The sequence below is a fragment of the Perca flavescens genome, chromosome 11 (genome assembly GCF_004354835.1).
Source record: "Perca flavescens isolate YP-PL-M2 chromosome 11, PFLA_1.0, whole genome shotgun sequence".
Taxonomy (NCBI): domain Eukaryota; kingdom Metazoa; phylum Chordata; class Actinopteri; order Perciformes; family Percidae; genus Perca; species Perca flavescens.
In genome coordinates, this window is record NC_041341.1 from 24409690 (window position 1) to 24427356 (window position 17667).

The window sequence follows — 17667 nt, forward strand, 5'->3', positions numbered from 1 at the left end:
TTATTGGCTGGAACACTGTTATGTTTCGTGGCGCAGGTTGGCGCAGTTTGTTTTTGTTGCAGTTTGTGGAGCCTGGGCTTTCTACAGAGACCGCGTTTTTTTACAGTGTGTTCAGGGGACAGACAGCTAGCGGATAGTGAGGAGATGTTTGCTGTATGTGACAAAAAATGTTGTAGCCTAAAAAACACGTCACATCACTTAGAGCACTGTTGCACAATTGTTTAAACTACAATCAGTTCACATATTGTTGTCAAAAACCCAAAAGGTATTGAGTTTAGTAGTATATCAAAACTAAGATCTAATTTATACTCTCTGCATCCACATGGCTGTGATGGTGAGCGTTCAGTTTGCACCGTTAAACAGTTGTGAACACGTCATTGTATGCAGACACCCAGTTAAGTATAAACAACCATGTGTGCATCCGCTACATAATGCTAGTCCACGTCTGTATTTGGAATACATCTCTTAAGAAAACAAGCAAATATTTATAACTGAAAAACTGAAACCAGCAAAGTTTTAGCATTTTTGCCTGCAAAATCGATCATAACAAGACAAAGAGTCTACAGCCATGTTGGTGTGCCTCTGTGAGGCTGTACTTAGCGGTGCTTTGAGCTAAACGTCAGCATGCTAACATGCCAACAATAGCAATGCTATTTACCATGTAAACAATCTCAGTTTAGGGTGTTAGCAAGCTACTCTAACAATTTCTAATTAGCACTAAAAATAAGAGTGTTTTTTTACTCATAAATCAAAGTATTGGACAAACCAAAAAGTTGACTTAATGATGACTGTTGAAAAGTTAAGGAGTCATCAAAGTGATTATAATTCATCCTCAGGTGGATATGAATGTCTGTAACAATCATGTACATTTCATGGCAATCCAGTCCATATTTGTTGAGACATTTCACCTGAAACCACAAATGTCAACTTCATGGTGCAAATAGATAAAAAGTAAGGGCATCACAAAAGTCAGTGGGATTCCTCCTCTGGGGATCATGAATGCCTGTAAAAACGTCATGGCAAGTAATTTCAATTCTTGATTTATTTCAGTCTGGACCAAGGTTAAGCACTGATCGACTGACAGACAGGATCAAAGTAGGAATTTGTAATAAATAAATTGCAATGCTGAGGCCTCCACAAAAGGTGACACCCCAAACCATCGCTGAGTTTCCTACCTGGATACGCTCTGACTCCAGATGTTTTCTAAGGCCCAGCTCGTCCAGCTCCTGGCTGTTGGGTACCCCGTAGTTTCCCACAATAGGGTAGGTCAGGGTAAGGATCTGACCTCTGTAGCTGGGATCAGTCAGGGCCTCAGGATACCTAAAGCAGGGAAACAGCAGGATATTGTCATGTGGTAATGATGAAGCACATAATCATGTCATCCACTCATGGTCCTCTACAAGGTGAGAAAATGCAGTGTAACTGGGAATTGGGAATTTATTTTGTGAAAACGTAAAATGAATACACTTAAAATGCAAGGTTGTCGAGCTCAAAGCAAGATTGATATTTGTTATACATGTTCAAGTGACCAATTTTGTCTTAAATCTAATGTGGTTTGACTTATGTCAGCATGTCTCCTTACCCCACCAGGCCAGTATTGAAGACGAGTTCTCCGGCTACAGAGGCATCATGTCCAAAGGAAAATCCTTTCATTCTGGTACCATCCTCCAAGACCAGGTGGGCCGTCTGGGCCTGGGAGTTAAAAGAGAGCAAGCAGATGACAAGATAAATCTCACCCAAGAATAATGCATTCCCTTTATATGAAGCAAGTTTGGAAAGACCAAAGGCAAAAGTTTGAAACAAATGTGTAGACTTTTAATGTTGAGGAGTGATGGCAACGGGCTTCATGCTGAAACTGCAGGACAGTGTGAATTGTGCTATGAATGCTGAGACAGACAAATCTGTTCTGTGAGAGTGTGTGTGTGTGTGTGTGTGTGTGTGTGTATATATGTGTGTGTGTGTGTGTGTGTGTGTGTGTGTGTGTGTGTGTGTGTGTGTGTGTATATATGTGTGTGTGTCCATCACAAGAGCCTTGATCAATTAGAACATTTTTTTCTCTCTTACTAAAGACTCATATCCTCAAATACATCACAGATAGATACAATGCTGACATACTGCTATATAAAGTTATAAGTTGCGGAAGTGAGGTAAAGAGAAAATCAGTTGAGTTGAAATCAGAGCGCACCTCAAACATGATGCAATTCTCCATGTTATTAACACACATGCTGCACAGCGTCCAGCATGTGCATGCTACATATTATCTGAGACAACAGTCTGGAAATATCATCACCTCCCAACAGTGCAACATTATTTGTCTTTTACTTTTCTGTGAGTTAATATAAATGAAGTTTCACTTAACTGTCACCGTCCCAAATTGCATTCAAAAATCAGAGAATTTACTAGTCTTTTTTAATGGCACAAGCACTTGCGTCAGCCAAGTAACTGACTATGTTTCATTGAATCACAATGTGTCACCAGTTAATTCGGCGTAAAGACAGTCCACCGGACAGAACTTAATTCAATACGGTTCCAACTTTGTTCAGCTTTATGCTACTGGCCTGCCGCCCACCATGCTGTAACGTAGCTAACTTCTAATGAATGAGCGCTAGAGTTAACTGACGTAAATGGTCAACTAGATTAAGTTTGAATTATGTTCAAATGAGAACTTTTTGCTGTGCTGGACCTATGCCGAATAAAAGAGTAGCTTCTGCTGTTTTTGCAAAAAGGCTGTAACAACTTTTAAAATATGTGTACATGTGTGTAAAGACAAAGCATCGCAGACTTTACTGATTTTCCTGCGGGATTCGGGCTTCGCTAGCGATCCATTGACAGCACTTACTGATTAAAAGTTTGTTTCGTACATTTACAAGTGACAACAAGAGTTTCAACTCATACATCCGTTCTCTTACCTTCAAACTAAACAGTTTCGTAGTTTGAAATCTCAGCCATCCCGACGTGTTTCCCACTCTTCTGCCAACCACACATCCTTGTCTCAGAGATTTAACAACGCTGTGAGCTAGCAGGATTTTTGTCATATTAGCCTAAATTACTCTTTTAGTAAAGTAGCACAGACGTGCATGAAAGGTTTCCCGATATGAAAAGATAGATTCAATATTTACACTGTCCTGCAAATTGCACAATTGCGTCTTGCGTGTAAATGTTCTTTTAGAATGGATGAGTTTTTGGGCTACTACTCCTCGTGTCATTACACACAGTTCAACTGAGAGCTTGAAAAATTGATCGGGATTGGCTGTCGTTGGGTTGTTTTTCTCAACGCATGAAGCGCATAGCGTTTAGATTGGTCTCCAGTTAAAACGCCTACTTTTTTTGTCAAACAAGAAGGATCAACGTGTTTTAAAATACCGAAACACGCATGATAGTAGCTGAGGGCAATATAGTGTTCTGCAGGCCGAAAAAGTTAAACTCCCTCTGATGTACCAGATGTTAACCTCTCAAACTGTTAATATCTATTATAGTAGACCTACTTGTGTATGTATATTAGTTAACCATATTGTGTTTAGTTAGCCTACGTGTTTTTGCGTCTAGTTTGAGCACCGCCACCATTAATACAGGCTAACTTGAAACTTCAAATAGCCTTTTTTGAAAGAAAAGTTCACATTCTCCTTTATTTATTTTTTTTCATTCTGTTTCTACAGTGATGCTATAAAAGAAAAAAAAGTGCTACATAGACTACTTTTAAAATGTCTACACATGAGGAAATATTGATTACATAAACAGTCTACATTTTTGGGACATTGAAAAGGAACTAAAATGAAGTGCATGCCAAATTAGAATGAATTTGCCTGCTTATAGTAAACTTGTGTGTGCTTTCAGTGCAACAAACTCTTTACAGCTTTTTCTTTGAGGCCAGTTGCCTGCAAAAGAAAAGGCAAACTGACCATGGACAGGCTGCATGGTAGTGGGATTAGAGTGGTGTGTGTATTTGCTGATCACTGCAAGACTGGTCCTCTGTGGAGAAGGCTGCCTGACTGCCACTCTGCTGGGTTCAGCAGTCTGAACAAAGTGGGTGTGAGTAATGGGACGTGTGTAGATCAGGAAATACCTCCACACTCCAGAAATTGGACTTGGGGAATAGACGGTTACATAGAGAGTGCTCTCTATGCTATAGAGCTATAATGCCATTTGCATTAAACATGTGGGGAGGTACAGTCACCTACATTTAAATTAATTATAGGCTACTCATTAAAGTCTGATTCATTTCAGATTTTGGTATACTTTAGTTTTGTGTAGGTCCTCTACATTTGCCTACACCCCTTTGTTAACTACAGATCATGTTCCCTTTGTCAAAATTCTGTTTGCACTATTCCTGTTCAGCAGATCTGTGGAGCACTGGTGACATCCAGTGGTAACATTTGCTAACAAGGTTCAGAGGGATTTTAAATCAGCAGCAGTGTTGCAGTGGCACACTTGATGTGTAGATGACAGTGCAGCTCCATATATTTCAGTTATAGTAACAACTGAGAGGATCCTAGTATAATTTAGCTGCCAGTGTGTAGCACAAGCTATAACAGCTTTACAGTTGACATGGCACCTAAATTCAAGTCCACATTTTTATATAATTGTTACATAGGATGTGATGCATGAAAGTAATAGATATACCGGTAACTGTATTAACACTACAAAGTATTTTCTCTCCACTAAGAACATTATCGCTACTAAAGAGCTCATGAGCCTGTGCTGGTCCTCAGTGTCCAACAGACTACTACATTTCTAATCAATGTAAGTTTTTATTAGATATGTAGTACTGAGCATTTTGTTTTGGACTCTTTGTGGATCTTCTGTAACCACATACAAATATTCAACATTCGATACCACTTTACAGGAAAACAAACGGTGAACACACTCAGCTGCTTACCCTCTCTATATCTGCAAAATAGAGTTTATCTCCACACATTTCCGGCCTTTGAAACGTAATATGATTATTGTTCAAACCCAAAGCTTATCATATGAAACTTAATAATAAGTCAATAAGTGAAAGAATATAAATCAGTGCTGATAACACCTTTTACACAACACTGTCAGACTATCTTCACAGGCTTCCTACCTATACTATAATAAACTCTACACACAATTGTATTTTAGCTTAATTTTATGAATCATTTTCATTTTAAAATACTGTATTTCTATTTGTCTATTTTTTATGCACTCAAAAAACAGCCCTTACTGTCAACAATGAATCACAAACAGTGGAAAATTGCTAGGTGATGATTGGGATAACACAAGAAGCATGTGCAATGTACTGTATGGCCCTTTATTATATTACGCGATTAGCTGCCCTCTAAATTCCTCCACTGATTGGCTAGGGTGTGGCGGAAAGACCCCGCATTGTCTGCAGTTCCAAGAGTGAGTTTCAGATGGTGACGAAGCTTACGATGGGACGTGAATAGACAAACAGGCTCCCTCGCATTTCTCTGTGCCAGGATTCCAAGCAATGCCTCAGCCTTGAGATGACAAAAATAATGGATGGTTGTTTTAAGGATCTATGATGATGTTTGTTCAGTAGGATTAGACTGGCAGACCACTTTGAAGATATTGACACTTTATAAATCATTCTAAGGCAAGACAAGGCAAGTGTATTTGTATATCATTGTTCAACATCAAGGCAATTCAAAGGGCTTTACATTAGACATAAACAGATTAACTGGAGAATAAAAATGACTATGGTCCTGCATTTAATCTAATAAAAGGAATAGGTAAACAGAAAAGCTTCAATTTGACAGAGTTGGAGATGACTTCAAGTTTTCTAGCACTAAACAACTGAGCACTGCTTCTCCATGCTTAGTTTTGACTCAGCGGACAGTGGTCATATGACTTTAGAGGTCTGGATGCTTCATAACATGGCAGCAGATGAGAAATGCATTATGGCCCTTAACCATTTTGTGCTTGATATATACCAATAGTAGAACATTGTAAAATCAATTCTTCAACACATAGGATTTCGGTACAAAAACTTTAGAACTGGAGTTATGTGCTACACCTTTATAGTTGTTTGAACCTGATTTTGTTCTGTAATAACACACTTTGGCTGGATTTTACATCTGTATTAGTAGAATTAGTGAAATAGTACTAGAAGTTGTATTGGTGGTAGTAGTAGTATTGTCTGTGTTGGAAATTGTATGGCCATATTCGTGGATCAAAAGGAAGCCCAGTTCTAGATGACGAATAACCAACATTTTAAATACATATGTAAAATTATTCTTAAATGCTTGTAAATATCAACAATTGCATTAATCAAGCCAACCACCAAAAGGGTCTATAGTTATTACAAAGGGGTTCACTCAAGCCTGCATATGCGCTGTCATGTTAGAAGAAGACCTGCGCACAGCGTCACCATTCTTGTTTTGGGTGATGTGACTCCAGAGTTGTAAAATGAAGACCAAGTCATCAGCTGGATAAAGAGGAGGAGACTGTGCCTAAATGCCAGTATTGGAATCTCTTCCTCTGTAGTGAGGTAGTGTTTCCAGTAAAAAAGGGCAGCGAGTAGCTTTGTTTAGCTTGCCCCCATCTAATTCCTGTGTGGCCAGTGGAGGGCTTTTGAGAGAGCGAGAGAGGGAAAGAGAGCATGTGGGCCACACACCACAGACCACAGCCCCTTTAAGGAGCCATGGCCCCTGCTCTTAGAAATCCCAAGAAACTTCACACCTCTCTGTAGGGACTATAAATAGGCTCCATCTGTGCGTCTAGGCTCAGTTACAGCCTCATTCTTTTTGGCATGGTTGGAGGGCAGGAAAGGAAGCAGTCAGAGTTTGAAAAGGGCGGGGGGAGTAGAACTCTAAAGCCTTGCTACTTTCTAGTCATCACAGATTGCACACTGGGTGACCTCTGCTGCATTTTGTGTGGCAAAGGAAGTCCATCGATGCTCCCTGTCATTTCCTTCCCTTCAGCAACCCTCTCAATGCTCCAACTCCCCATGGTGGCGAATGCCAGTGATAGGGGAGCATCTTTGGAATCTTACACCACACTCCACTCATCGCATGATTTTTTTTTTCAAGCTCAGGTTCTTCACATTTCATTAATCATGCTTATCGCAGGAGGATCCCAAGGTTAGGGTAGGCCCTGTGTCTTAGAACCAGTACCTCTGTCATTTCTCTTTTACAGAACCTTAATTGTACATCTCACAGTTTCATGATTGATGTTTTCGTCCTGGTACAGGTAACGTTAAATGACGTGTTTCTGACAATTCTGTAAACTATGATCACTGCGAATGCATTGCAGCAAGCACGCATAAGTGCTTCAGATCACACCGTCATTCTTGAGAGGTAACAGTAATAGCGCCTGTACTGGAGCAAACCCTGCCGCCAAAGGACAAAGCTAGAGAGTGAAGAGGTGGCACAGAAAAGATCCAAGCATAATAGTTTGCAAAAGAATATCCACTCAGAACCCGTCCTCTCACATCTATCTGTTTTTTTCAATCTAAACTGATGCAATCCAAGAAAGCTTCTTTGTCTTAACTGATGATAATCAACCTAGTTTACCACGGTCTCCGCTTCATTCAATTAAAATATTTTTCATCCCTGCGTGTGACATCTTGTAGCCCGCAGCATCCCTCTCATAGCTGCCATTTCACTCCAGAATGCTCATGCAAATTAGGTGAAATGATTTAAATAAAATAAAGTTGCTGGCTAATAATAGTGTTTTGGTTAAATGCACCCCATTTGTTCTGTTCCATTTGTACTCCATTTGGGTTGTTGCTTCCCATTACTGTTTTCTGATGAATAAACATCCCAATTTCCATATAGTTATCACTGATGTTTAATCTGATCTTATTCCCATCAAGCACAGAAAAATATTCATGATAATGTTTGAAACACGCGTGGATAGATAGAAGCTGACTAACTTTAAACCTTTGTGTACGGAAGGCAACGTGGGTGTCATTACATTGTGAGTGCAGAACAAATTACTTAATTTCTACCATAATCATTTAGTGTGGACTTTTTGCACACACACTTTTGTTGGCTCAACTCTAAAGAGGGGAAAACTATGACTGGTTGAATTAGAAAAAGGGCTGAAGAACAACACTTTTAGATCACAAGGCCAGCTGTTAGACCATACTGCCAAAAAAAGAACACAGGTCAAGTACCTGTTAATAGCTATGACAGCTGTCATTCATGGTTTTGGCCCTAATTAGGATAATTATGGATCGGTATTGTTTGAACTTGGAAGAATACAGATATTTGCATAACTTGTGCATTGTACTAAGTGTGCTCTTTTTCCTGTACAGGTGATTGTCTTGTACATAGGTGCTATTCACAGAAAATCAGTGGATTCAAATCTGGAGCTTGTGTTGCTGTATCCCCATAAACATGTAGGCCGAGACACCAGACCACTGGATGGTGAAAGCAGCTTTTATATGCTGCTGGTTTTTCATAAAACCCAAACAAATATGTTATTTCCTGTGCCTCTGTATTGGGTGTATTTTGTTTGAGTGAGGACAGCAATATGATTTACAGTAATATAATGCCACCAACTGTGTTTAAATGGCGATACACTGTTCTGCACAGCGCATTACGCAAAAAAAAATCTCCCTTTTTCATAATAATATATCTGCCCATGAGACGTTTGTGCATAAATAAAACTCCATACATACTGGCATAAAGACAAAATGAAACAAAAGTGACAGTGTCCATGGGTCAGTGGCATTATTTTTTTAAATTTAAAAATTTCCTCTTTCCTCATTTTGCCATTATGGACAGCAGTGGTGGTTACCAATGGTGGTTGTTGAAATGTATCTTCACATGGCATGTGTCACTGTTGTGGCCTTTACTGTACAGTTAAAGCCCCTTGCCCCCTCTTTAAAAGATCTGACCTCATATCTCCAGAATGGCTTCCCCAAAGGAACTGGACACTAATGATGAATAAGTAAAGGGTTACATGTTTATTCAGAAGGAGAAGACTGTTTATCTTCACTAATGTGGTATTGAGTGACTCAGTAACAGTACACTAAAACATATTTAGAAACCTGATTGGTCAGGATGGTAAAGGAAACAATATCCACACAGAACAGACTTCTTTGAAAAGTGCTTTTTGTTAATTGTCATGGGAACTGGCAATTGGCACTGACTAACCCCGAGTTACAGTGACAATAGCAGAAAATGTCACTGTGTGTTAACACTTCTCAAACACTGCAATCTTACTCACTGTGGATAAAAAAAAACAACATTATTTTAATACCTAAAATGCCCCTAAATGTGAAATGGATTATTTGACTTCACAAGCAACTCATGCATATAATTTACACAATAAAACGTGTTACACCTGATTGTCAAATAAACACGCTATCTTATTTTTTTAGTTTTCACAAGCTGACACATCCAAATAAAGAACGGCTCTTCCATGCTGCTGAATCCATTAATAATCTATAGTGGAGCTCAGATTGGACTGCAGCACAGGGTGCAAGGACTGGGGCAGAGTTTCTATAAGGGGAGGGAGTGAAGGGAAGTCAGACTTTCGAGAAGGTGCAGTGGGGTGCCGGGGGTGAGCCCTGATGACAGCTGAGGGACTGAGGCTTTCTCTGGCTTGCCCTCATGGAGATGGGGTCAGTGAAAGCAGAGGGGGGGGGCAGGTGGGGGTGGGAGGCTGTTGGGTGGAGGAATTCATGCAGTTCCTTCGTCACCAGGGCCTGTCATGGTGGTGGGGGCAGGGCTGCACCACTGGCACTGGGAGACAGATATAGACAAGAATTAAGGAGACAGAATTTGCACTCTTAGCCTTGTCTGGGTTACTGGCATCAGCAGCTGAAAGCTCCAGTAGATCTCCATCACCCTGTGCTTTTACGTCACATCCGTCCTGGGAGTGGTGGTGACCTTTCACTCCACCTACGACCACCAACTTGAACACAGGTGCTGTAACACACATTGTCAGTGACTGAAATAAACAATGGCTTATTATTAGATCTGCACAGACAACACTTCCACCACCTGTCCACCTTAAGTTTTTCAAATATAGATTTGAACTAGTTTGAGCAGTTGCTTCTTTGCATGTTTTCTGTTCCACCAACTTCCACTCTTACATTTTCCACACTGTTTGGCACTACAGTAATATATACATATTTCTATATTCTAAGTAGTAAAATATTTAACCATGTCATGTTCTTATGGCTACACCATTACATCAAAATGCACATATTGTAGATATGTTGTGCATCATTGCTTATTCAAATGTACCCCCAATTCACCCTCATGTTGGCTAATATATATTATATTTTTAAGGAAACTTTGGGATCTATACTATATTTCATATAAAGTGATGATATTGAAAGATAAATTGATGAGTCCAATAGAGTTGCAGTCAGAGATGAGTTTCACTCACATCAGTAATATGATGAGTTAGGAAGTGTTTCATAAGGCAAAATCCATATTAACATTTTGACATAACCGCCTTCATTTTGAAACTGCTTATGATGTACGCTGTTAATGTGAGACCTGACTCTTGCAGATCTGGCTTAAAGGATGAATGTAGCCTGGATAAAGTCATCACATTACATTACATAGAGGGCAACTCTATATAATCTAATTTGATAAATGAGCACACTATTATTCGTCTTTTAACATCTACACATTTTACAGCACTAAACCATCCTGAAATAGCCGAGAATGTTTCTCAGATGGGTCGTGCGTAATGGTGCGTAAACTTGTGCGTAAAAGTGGAACTATTTACTTGTGGTCCGCAGGATAGCCTATCGCGTGTCCCCAGGTAACCTTCCACGCCCTTCCGTGTTTTCGTTCTTTATTAGATATGTCGCGTAAATAATTACTCTCTGTCCCGCAGCAGAATATTCTATGTTTAGAGAAGATCCATCCGCAATCACACACACCCCCTTCCACCCGCCATCCAATCCTTACACGGGGACAGCGTTGACGGGGGTCAAGAAGGAAACATAGCCTCATATATATACGCCCCAGGGGTGATTTCTTTCTCCGAGTCCCCTCCACTCTGTGCTACACGCCTTGTGTTGTCAACCGGGAATTGTCTGTGCTTCAGGAACACCGTACCTCTACTATCAGCTGAAATGGCACCCAAGAAGGACGCTAAGGCGGCTCCCGCCAAGAAGGCCGAAGCTGCACCTGCACCGGCACCGGCACCAGAGCCAGAAGCTCCTCCACCACCTGCCGCTGTCGACCTGTCCGCCGTCAAGGTACAATGACCGTAAATGCATGAGGAGCCTAATGCTACAGACAGGGATGGAGATAGGACGGGGATTTGACTTTGCTATTCACACTCAGAGTTGCATGACAAACGTAGACCGACTTTAGTGGTTCCCAGAGGGGTACTTAAGTGTGGCCCCAGAAAACAAGCAATTGTATTTATATTTCACACATTTGAAGGAGCGTGAGAATAGCACAAAGGGCAATCTTGATTGTACATCATATGCTAGAAAAATTATTATGTTGTTGGTGGTTGTGGTCAAAATCTAAATTAAATTGTTTTTTGTTTGTCTCTGTTTAATTCACATCCATTATCACCTTGACATGGCCTGGTACAAAAACAATCCTAACCAGAGTTTAAAATGTATATGAACATCTATTAGTAAATTCACTGTTAAGAGTAAGTTTTTGAGAGAGCATTAGGGTTTAAAGGACTATACTTGTAGTTGTACAGATGACTGAGGAGAATGACTAGAACCATGGATAGCTCACCATGGTTTAGACCACGCCCCCTGCCCTCTGGATTGGACTAATAAATTGGTGACTAATGTATGATGGCTATGCAGGGTGACACCAAATGTGGACATGTTAATGTAGCTAAAGATGGACCTCCACCGATTGGGTGCCACTATGTGAAGCTAATTTTGGCTAAAAGACAAGTTCAATCCTAGTGTAGACCTGATAAATTAGTTTAGATTAAGTGTAATTGACTGGTTATGATGGCCTTTTGAATACAAGTGCTTGTGTTGATTAAATTGTCTGTCAAAACTCATGCATTTGTTTGGGTTACACTAATTTGGCTGCTTTGTATTTGCATCTAGATTGAATTCAGCCCAGACCAGATTGATGGTAAGTACACCTCATTTTACCTTTGCGTAACACTCCATACATAAAACTCAACACATCCCTATCTTAATGATATTATATATTTAAGATATATTAGTCTAACCAGGGATTACTGGTGGTCCCACGCACTCGCTTAAAAAGTAAAGGTGACTGTTCCTTTGAAGCAGTGGCTCCTAACCTGTGGAACACCCTTCCTATTGTCTTACGTTCTGCAGTCTCTGTTGAAGCTTTTAAAAAGCAGCTGAAGACGCACTTGTTTAAATTCGCTTTTGACTTATGTTTGTAACTTTGGCTTATAGGTTTTAATCTTTTACATGATTTTCATAGTTCTTTCAATTATTTTTTCCTTGCTTATTTTCTGTTGGAACTTACTGTATTTTTTCACAAATGTTTATCTTTGTGATTTTGTCTGTAAAAGGAACTATATCAAATAAAGTTATTATTATTATATTCACATGCACAACTATGCAAGACACTTAAACATCTGAGAGTAAAACAATGTAGAGTACTTAAAGTGATCATGACAGATGGTCACCGCTGGCATTTTTGTCTTTTGGCATTCTTGACATTTCTTGGTTGAAACAAATAAAAACTCTAACATCACAAAGAAACCATCTTTTAAACAAAATCATAGTTCCTTGACTAAATGCCTTATATATATATATATATATATATATTTTTTTTTTTTTTATATATATATATATATATATATAAAAATCTACACATCAACTGATTGTCAGCTGTTGTCAAAAAGTAGTGTATTGTGCAATGGTCCCATCTGACACTGGACAGGACACCACCTGACCAGACCTGTCGTCTGACCGGCTGCTAGTTACACTGCAGTCAGCATTCCCTACTTTTACTCAGCTCACCCCCAGAGGGCCTTGCCTTTAAAAGGAGGGGGCTCATATTCTCAGCTATGTTTATCAATTCCAAGGTGGTCTTTTAAAGGAGCCAATAGCGGTGCTGAGAGAGAAAGAGAGAGAGAGAGAGAGAGAGAGAGAGAGAGAGAGAGAGAGAGAGAGAGAAAGGGAGGGACGGAGGGAGAGGGAGAGAGAGAGAGAGAGAGAGAGGAAAAGAGAGCGAGAGAGAAAGAAAGAGAGAGAGGGAGGGAGGGAGAGAGACAGACGGCTGTGATAGAAATAGTATGAGTGATGACAGAGCTTGGCAGGAGTCAGCTATAGAGACGTCTTACCCTTGTTACTGTATATGTTGCCCTTGTTTATTTCCCTTGTTAGTTTGTAGAGGAGCTGCCTCCACCTGCTGGCAGGCGTGCAACAGCCACAGCTATACTTAGTGAAATGCAAACCATAGTCTTAAATAGCGGGAAAAACACATTTAACACATACTATAAAAAAAGGAGATACTGTATATAATTAATTAAAAATACATTTTGAAGTTGGAGATGGAGCTGCATAGGTTATTATACCTTAAAGGATGTTAATTATCAAAATGCGACATGATATGATATGTTAGTTAGTTAGTTAGTTAGTTAGTTATGTTTTATTTCTGTGTCATGCCAAACATTTTGGCCCATCCCACATGGGATTACAAGACACCACAAATTTACTTACTTAACAAACATCTTCCTGTCGCATGTACAAATCATTCGGAGAAATACATGAATACAAATATATATATATGACTTTGCAGGAAAATTTTTAAAAAAGTATTTTAAAACACATTAATAACAAAAACATACCAATACGTGTTAGCCAAGTGTATGCAATTAAATGTAAAATGCTGCTGAATAATAAAAAAAAACCTTAAGCAAGATTATAAAAATATATTGTACAAAATGATGACATCACAAGGTGCAGTTTAGGGATTCACATACTCACTGCTTAACACCTTACAAGAAGAAACCAGTTCATGAATATGAAAATACTGGATTCATTAAGGTGTTGATATCCTCTTGTCCCTCCACTGTGCAGACTACAGGGAGGCCTTTGGTCTGTTTGACAGGGTGGGTGACAACAAGGTGGCTTACAACCAGATCGCTGACATCATGCGCGCTCTGGGACAGAACCCCACCAACAAGGAGGTGGCCAAACTGCTCGGAAGCCCCTCCGCTGATGGTAAGATATATATCCAGCATTTGTTACCTTCAGACGTTTTGTACTATTTGTTATGTTTAAATTTGGTAATTTCATGCTAAATAATTCCAAAGAAATGCCAGTATTCCCAAAACGTTTAATTCTTCTTGGAAGAGAAAGATTACTGCAGACTTCAGGACATACAATATACTATTTCTCCTCCTAATGATAATATTAAAATGTATGATTTTTGAATGGACATCAGTATGATCTGCAGTGTGTGTTATAGTCATTACTAGCAGCACTTTTAAATAAACAATTACAACCAATCAGTAGCTCATAGGGCAGGTTTGTCTGAGGTGATGTCTAGCGTGTGTGCAGTAATCAGGAATGCATGGCTCAGCTTTCATTAATCTCATACATTTTTTGGTGCAACTTTAAAGTAGGTATTTATTAGAAGGAAGACATTATTAGTATCTGCTTTTATGGCTAGTCAAATTATGTTCAGTCAAATCAGCTGTTTTTCTTTCTGTTGAAATCAGTCCTTTATAGATATAGAGAAGACACATGGAGCAGATCTGTCACAAAAATGTCTCAGAAATGAAGAAAATACAGAAGTCAAAATCTCCACCTTTAAAAAAAACAGTATAGTTAGAGCTTAGTCATTACTTACAGAACCAGAACTGTGCCTTACTCTGTACTGTGGCACAGTCAAAAATACCAAAAAGAATTATAGAAGAGAGAAGTAGTGCCTGTAGTAGAAAGGTGGAGATATATTATTGATGCTGAAAATGTGGTGCCTGTTGTCTAAAACCTGCCCGGCTCATTCACCTGTGGATGGAACTTCTGTCTCCTTTCATGCAGACATGGTCAGCAAGAGAGTAGACTTCGAGGGTTTCCTGCCTATGCTCCAGTCCATCATCAACAGCCCAAACAAGGCACAATTTGAGGACTACGTTGAGGGTCTGCGCGTCTTCGACAAGGAGGGCAACGGCACAGTGATGGGTGCTGAGCTGCGTATTGTTCTGTCAACACTGGGTGAGTCACACTAAGGGCACTGCTGTCTCTCTACGTGAATGTGAGTGTGTGTGTGTGTGTGTGTGTGTCATTGTGTGTAATTAATACTGGTTGTCCTCTGCCTCCCCCTATAGGAGAGAAGATGAATGAGGCTGAGATTGATGCTCTTATGACTGGACAGGAGGACGAGAACGGCTGTATCAACTATGAGGGTGAGCCACAAATTGCAACATTATAGCTAATAATTTATGCTGATACAACACACATTTTTTATTTGACACTTTTTTATGTGTATTATTCAACACTTATATTATTTTAAGGTGGCACTGCACCATTTTTACCCCTTGCAATTTAGTTTACATGGAGAAAACCACTCAGTCTGTCAGTCTTCTTTGGCTCTTGAGGGAGCTTTACAAACTTTGGAAAAAAAACTAATCCTGATGATGTCACCATAAGGAAAGATGCTGTTGAACTGTATTATGGGAAATGTAGGATCCAGCATTTTAGCCATACTTGAGCCATACTAAAGCCATAGTTGAGCCTAGACTAATTGTCAGGAAACCTTAACTTCTGCTGCTTCGATTTTTCCATTATTTTATAATTAAAGATGGGGGACCAGGGCATGAAGTTAACTTTTTTGACCACCAGCCACCAATCCACCTGCCAAAGTGACTTTTTACTTTTTTTTTGCCTCATAAAAGGTGAAAAACAGGACTTGCTGTGTCTCTGTGATCCTGTCCTGTCCTATTCATGGTAGCCTACTCATGGACATTGCGCATTTCCCGCATCCACCGTGTGTGATTGTGTGTGTGTGTGTGTGTGATTGTGTGTGTTTGTGTGTGTGTGTGTGTGTGCGTGTCAGTCGCGGGGGAAACGGAGCAACAGGCCCGCCCGCTGCAGACAGCTAACAAGATGAAACAGCAGCAACTTTCAGAGACTTAAGAGTGACAAATTGTTAAAGCGTACTTTAATGTTACAATACATACAGGTTGGCAGGATGGTCTGAAATGTTTTGCACGGTCTTTCGCTGTACGTTATGTTGGTAAATGTGAGATGTTCGAGTCACACACATGTCTTGTCTTCATAACATAAACAAGGAAATGAATTTGACCTGCGTACCCTGCTTACCGATAGTTACGCATCTGAATCACTCAATTCTCATTGGCTACCCGCCAAAGTGGCAGGTAGGTTGACAGTATTACCCGCCAATTGCAAAATTCACCCGCATTTGGCAGGTCGGCGGGTGTTAATTTCATGCCCTGTGGGGGACTCATCTCATCTCTAAATATCCCATCTTTATGGAAGTGCATTACTAAATTGCTGGAGTGCCCCTTTAAATGCATACTTAATGCAGAAAGTGACACAGATATTCCAATAAATTAAATACACAGTATTTCAGTATTTGGTATGGTGCATAAACCAGACCAAACGCATTTTATTGTGCTGTTGTAAACTGTTTTATATCATCTATAGAAGTGCATTTTCAAGTTAAAAAATCCTTTAACTGATTTTATTGGAAAGTTGACTTATTGTTCTCCTCACTCACTCCTTATTCCCTCTCTTCTGTCTTCTCTGTGTGCTGCCCTGGTCTTCATCTGTAGCCTTTGTCAAGCACATCATGTCTGTGTAAGGACCCTGCCACTGTAGTGGTGAGCATCGTAAATGTGCAGACCCCATGGTGTCACGACATCCACTCGCTGTTTCCTGTACCACCTGAGGAAGCAGGGGGAACTAAGGACTATGGGATGTCATTTCCTGAACCCTTCCTTTTGTTTTGTTCTACTCTTTTTTTCCCCCTTTTGTCCAACTGGTGCCTCCTGCTTTTTGGGAAGCCATCCTGATTTCCCATGAGATGTTTCTTTGCTCATCTTCACCCAAGTCCCCCTGTCTCATTGGGGATTCTATCATCACTGATTTTCGAGTGTGAGGGGAAGGTGGGATGAAGATGACCTCCCCTTCCTGTAACTAACAGTCTGGCTGGCTCTCTATCTGCCAGTAAAGTGACTGGTTTGGACCAGGACTGGCCATCAAAATGAATCCACTTTTCACCCACTCCATCCTTAGGTCTTACCTAATTGTACCTTCTGCCACAATAAACTTTTCACAAACTCCAGTTTTATTTCCAAATTTCTGACTCTATTTATGTGATGCAAATCATTTGCTTAATTCATTCAGACAGATGCATGACAGAATAGTTTTCTTGCAGAGAATTAGATGAAAAGAGTGTTATCACTCTCATGTCTTTCCGTCAAATATAAAGCTACAGCTAAAAGTCGATGAGCTTGGTGCGTTTCTTTACACTGATTTTTTGTAGGTTAAACAAATGAGATAAATTGCGTTGATTAGTAAGCTTTAGAAGTGCTAGTAGCTGGATTTTGTTACCTTTGGACAGAGCCAGGCTAGCGGTTTCCCTGTTTCCGTTCTTTATGCTAAGCTAAGCCAATCGTCTGCTGGCTGTAGCTTCATGTTTACCGTACAGACATGAGTGGTATTGATCTTCTCATCCAACTGTTAACATGAGAGCATATAAGCATATTTCCAAAATCAAACTTCTGACTATTAACAGTATGGCTTGTAATCTAAATAGAAAACGGTACTCCAGT

At 39.9% G+C, this 17667-nt stretch overlaps 2 protein-coding genes across 2 annotated transcripts in view; one reads left to right on the forward strand and one right to left on the reverse strand.

The window, feature by feature from the left end:
* The window catches only part of cps1 (carbamoyl-phosphate synthase 1, mitochondrial), a 54344-nt gene extending 51075 nt beyond the window's left edge, over positions 1-3269 (reverse strand). The window contains exons 1-3 of the mRNA XM_028590737.1: positions 2910-3269; positions 1583-1692; positions 1176-1320 (exon numbers count right to left, since the gene is read on the reverse strand). Coding sequence (XP_028446538.1) covers positions 1176-1320; positions 1583-1692; positions 2910-3035 — 381 coding nt within the window. The 5' untranslated portion in view covers positions 3036-3269. The remainder of the gene's footprint in view (positions 1-1175; positions 1321-1582; positions 1693-2909) is intronic.
* Positions 3270-10917: 7648 nt separating this feature from the next.
* Positions 10918-17177, forward strand: myl1 (myosin, light chain 1, alkali; skeletal, fast). Its single transcript, XM_028590767.1, has 6 exons — positions 10918-11155; positions 11987-12014; positions 13946-14089; positions 14912-15085; positions 15199-15276; positions 16666-17177. The coding sequence occupies exons 1-6, from the start codon at positions 11030-11032 to the stop codon at positions 16692-16694; spliced, it is 579 nt and encodes a 192-aa protein (XP_028446568.1). The 5' UTR covers positions 10918-11029; the 3' UTR covers positions 16695-17177.
* Positions 17178-17667: the final 490 nt, after the last annotated feature.

What these genes read in the sequence shown, in the direction of transcription:
- myl1 (XM_028590767.1), top strand. Translation starts at nt 11,030, where the DNA reads ATGGCACCCAAGAAGGACGCTAAGGCGGCTCCCGCCAAGAAGGCCGAA. An exon ending in TCGACCTGTCCGCCGTCAAG is followed by an intron (nt 11,156 to 11,986) that starts GTACAATGACCG and finishes ATTTGCATCTAG; the next exon opens with ATTGAATTCAGCCCAGACCA. An exon ending in CGGCTGTATCAACTATGAGG is followed by an intron (nt 15,277 to 16,665) that starts GTGAGCCACAAA and finishes CTTCATCTGTAG; the next exon opens with CCTTTGTCAAGCACATCATG.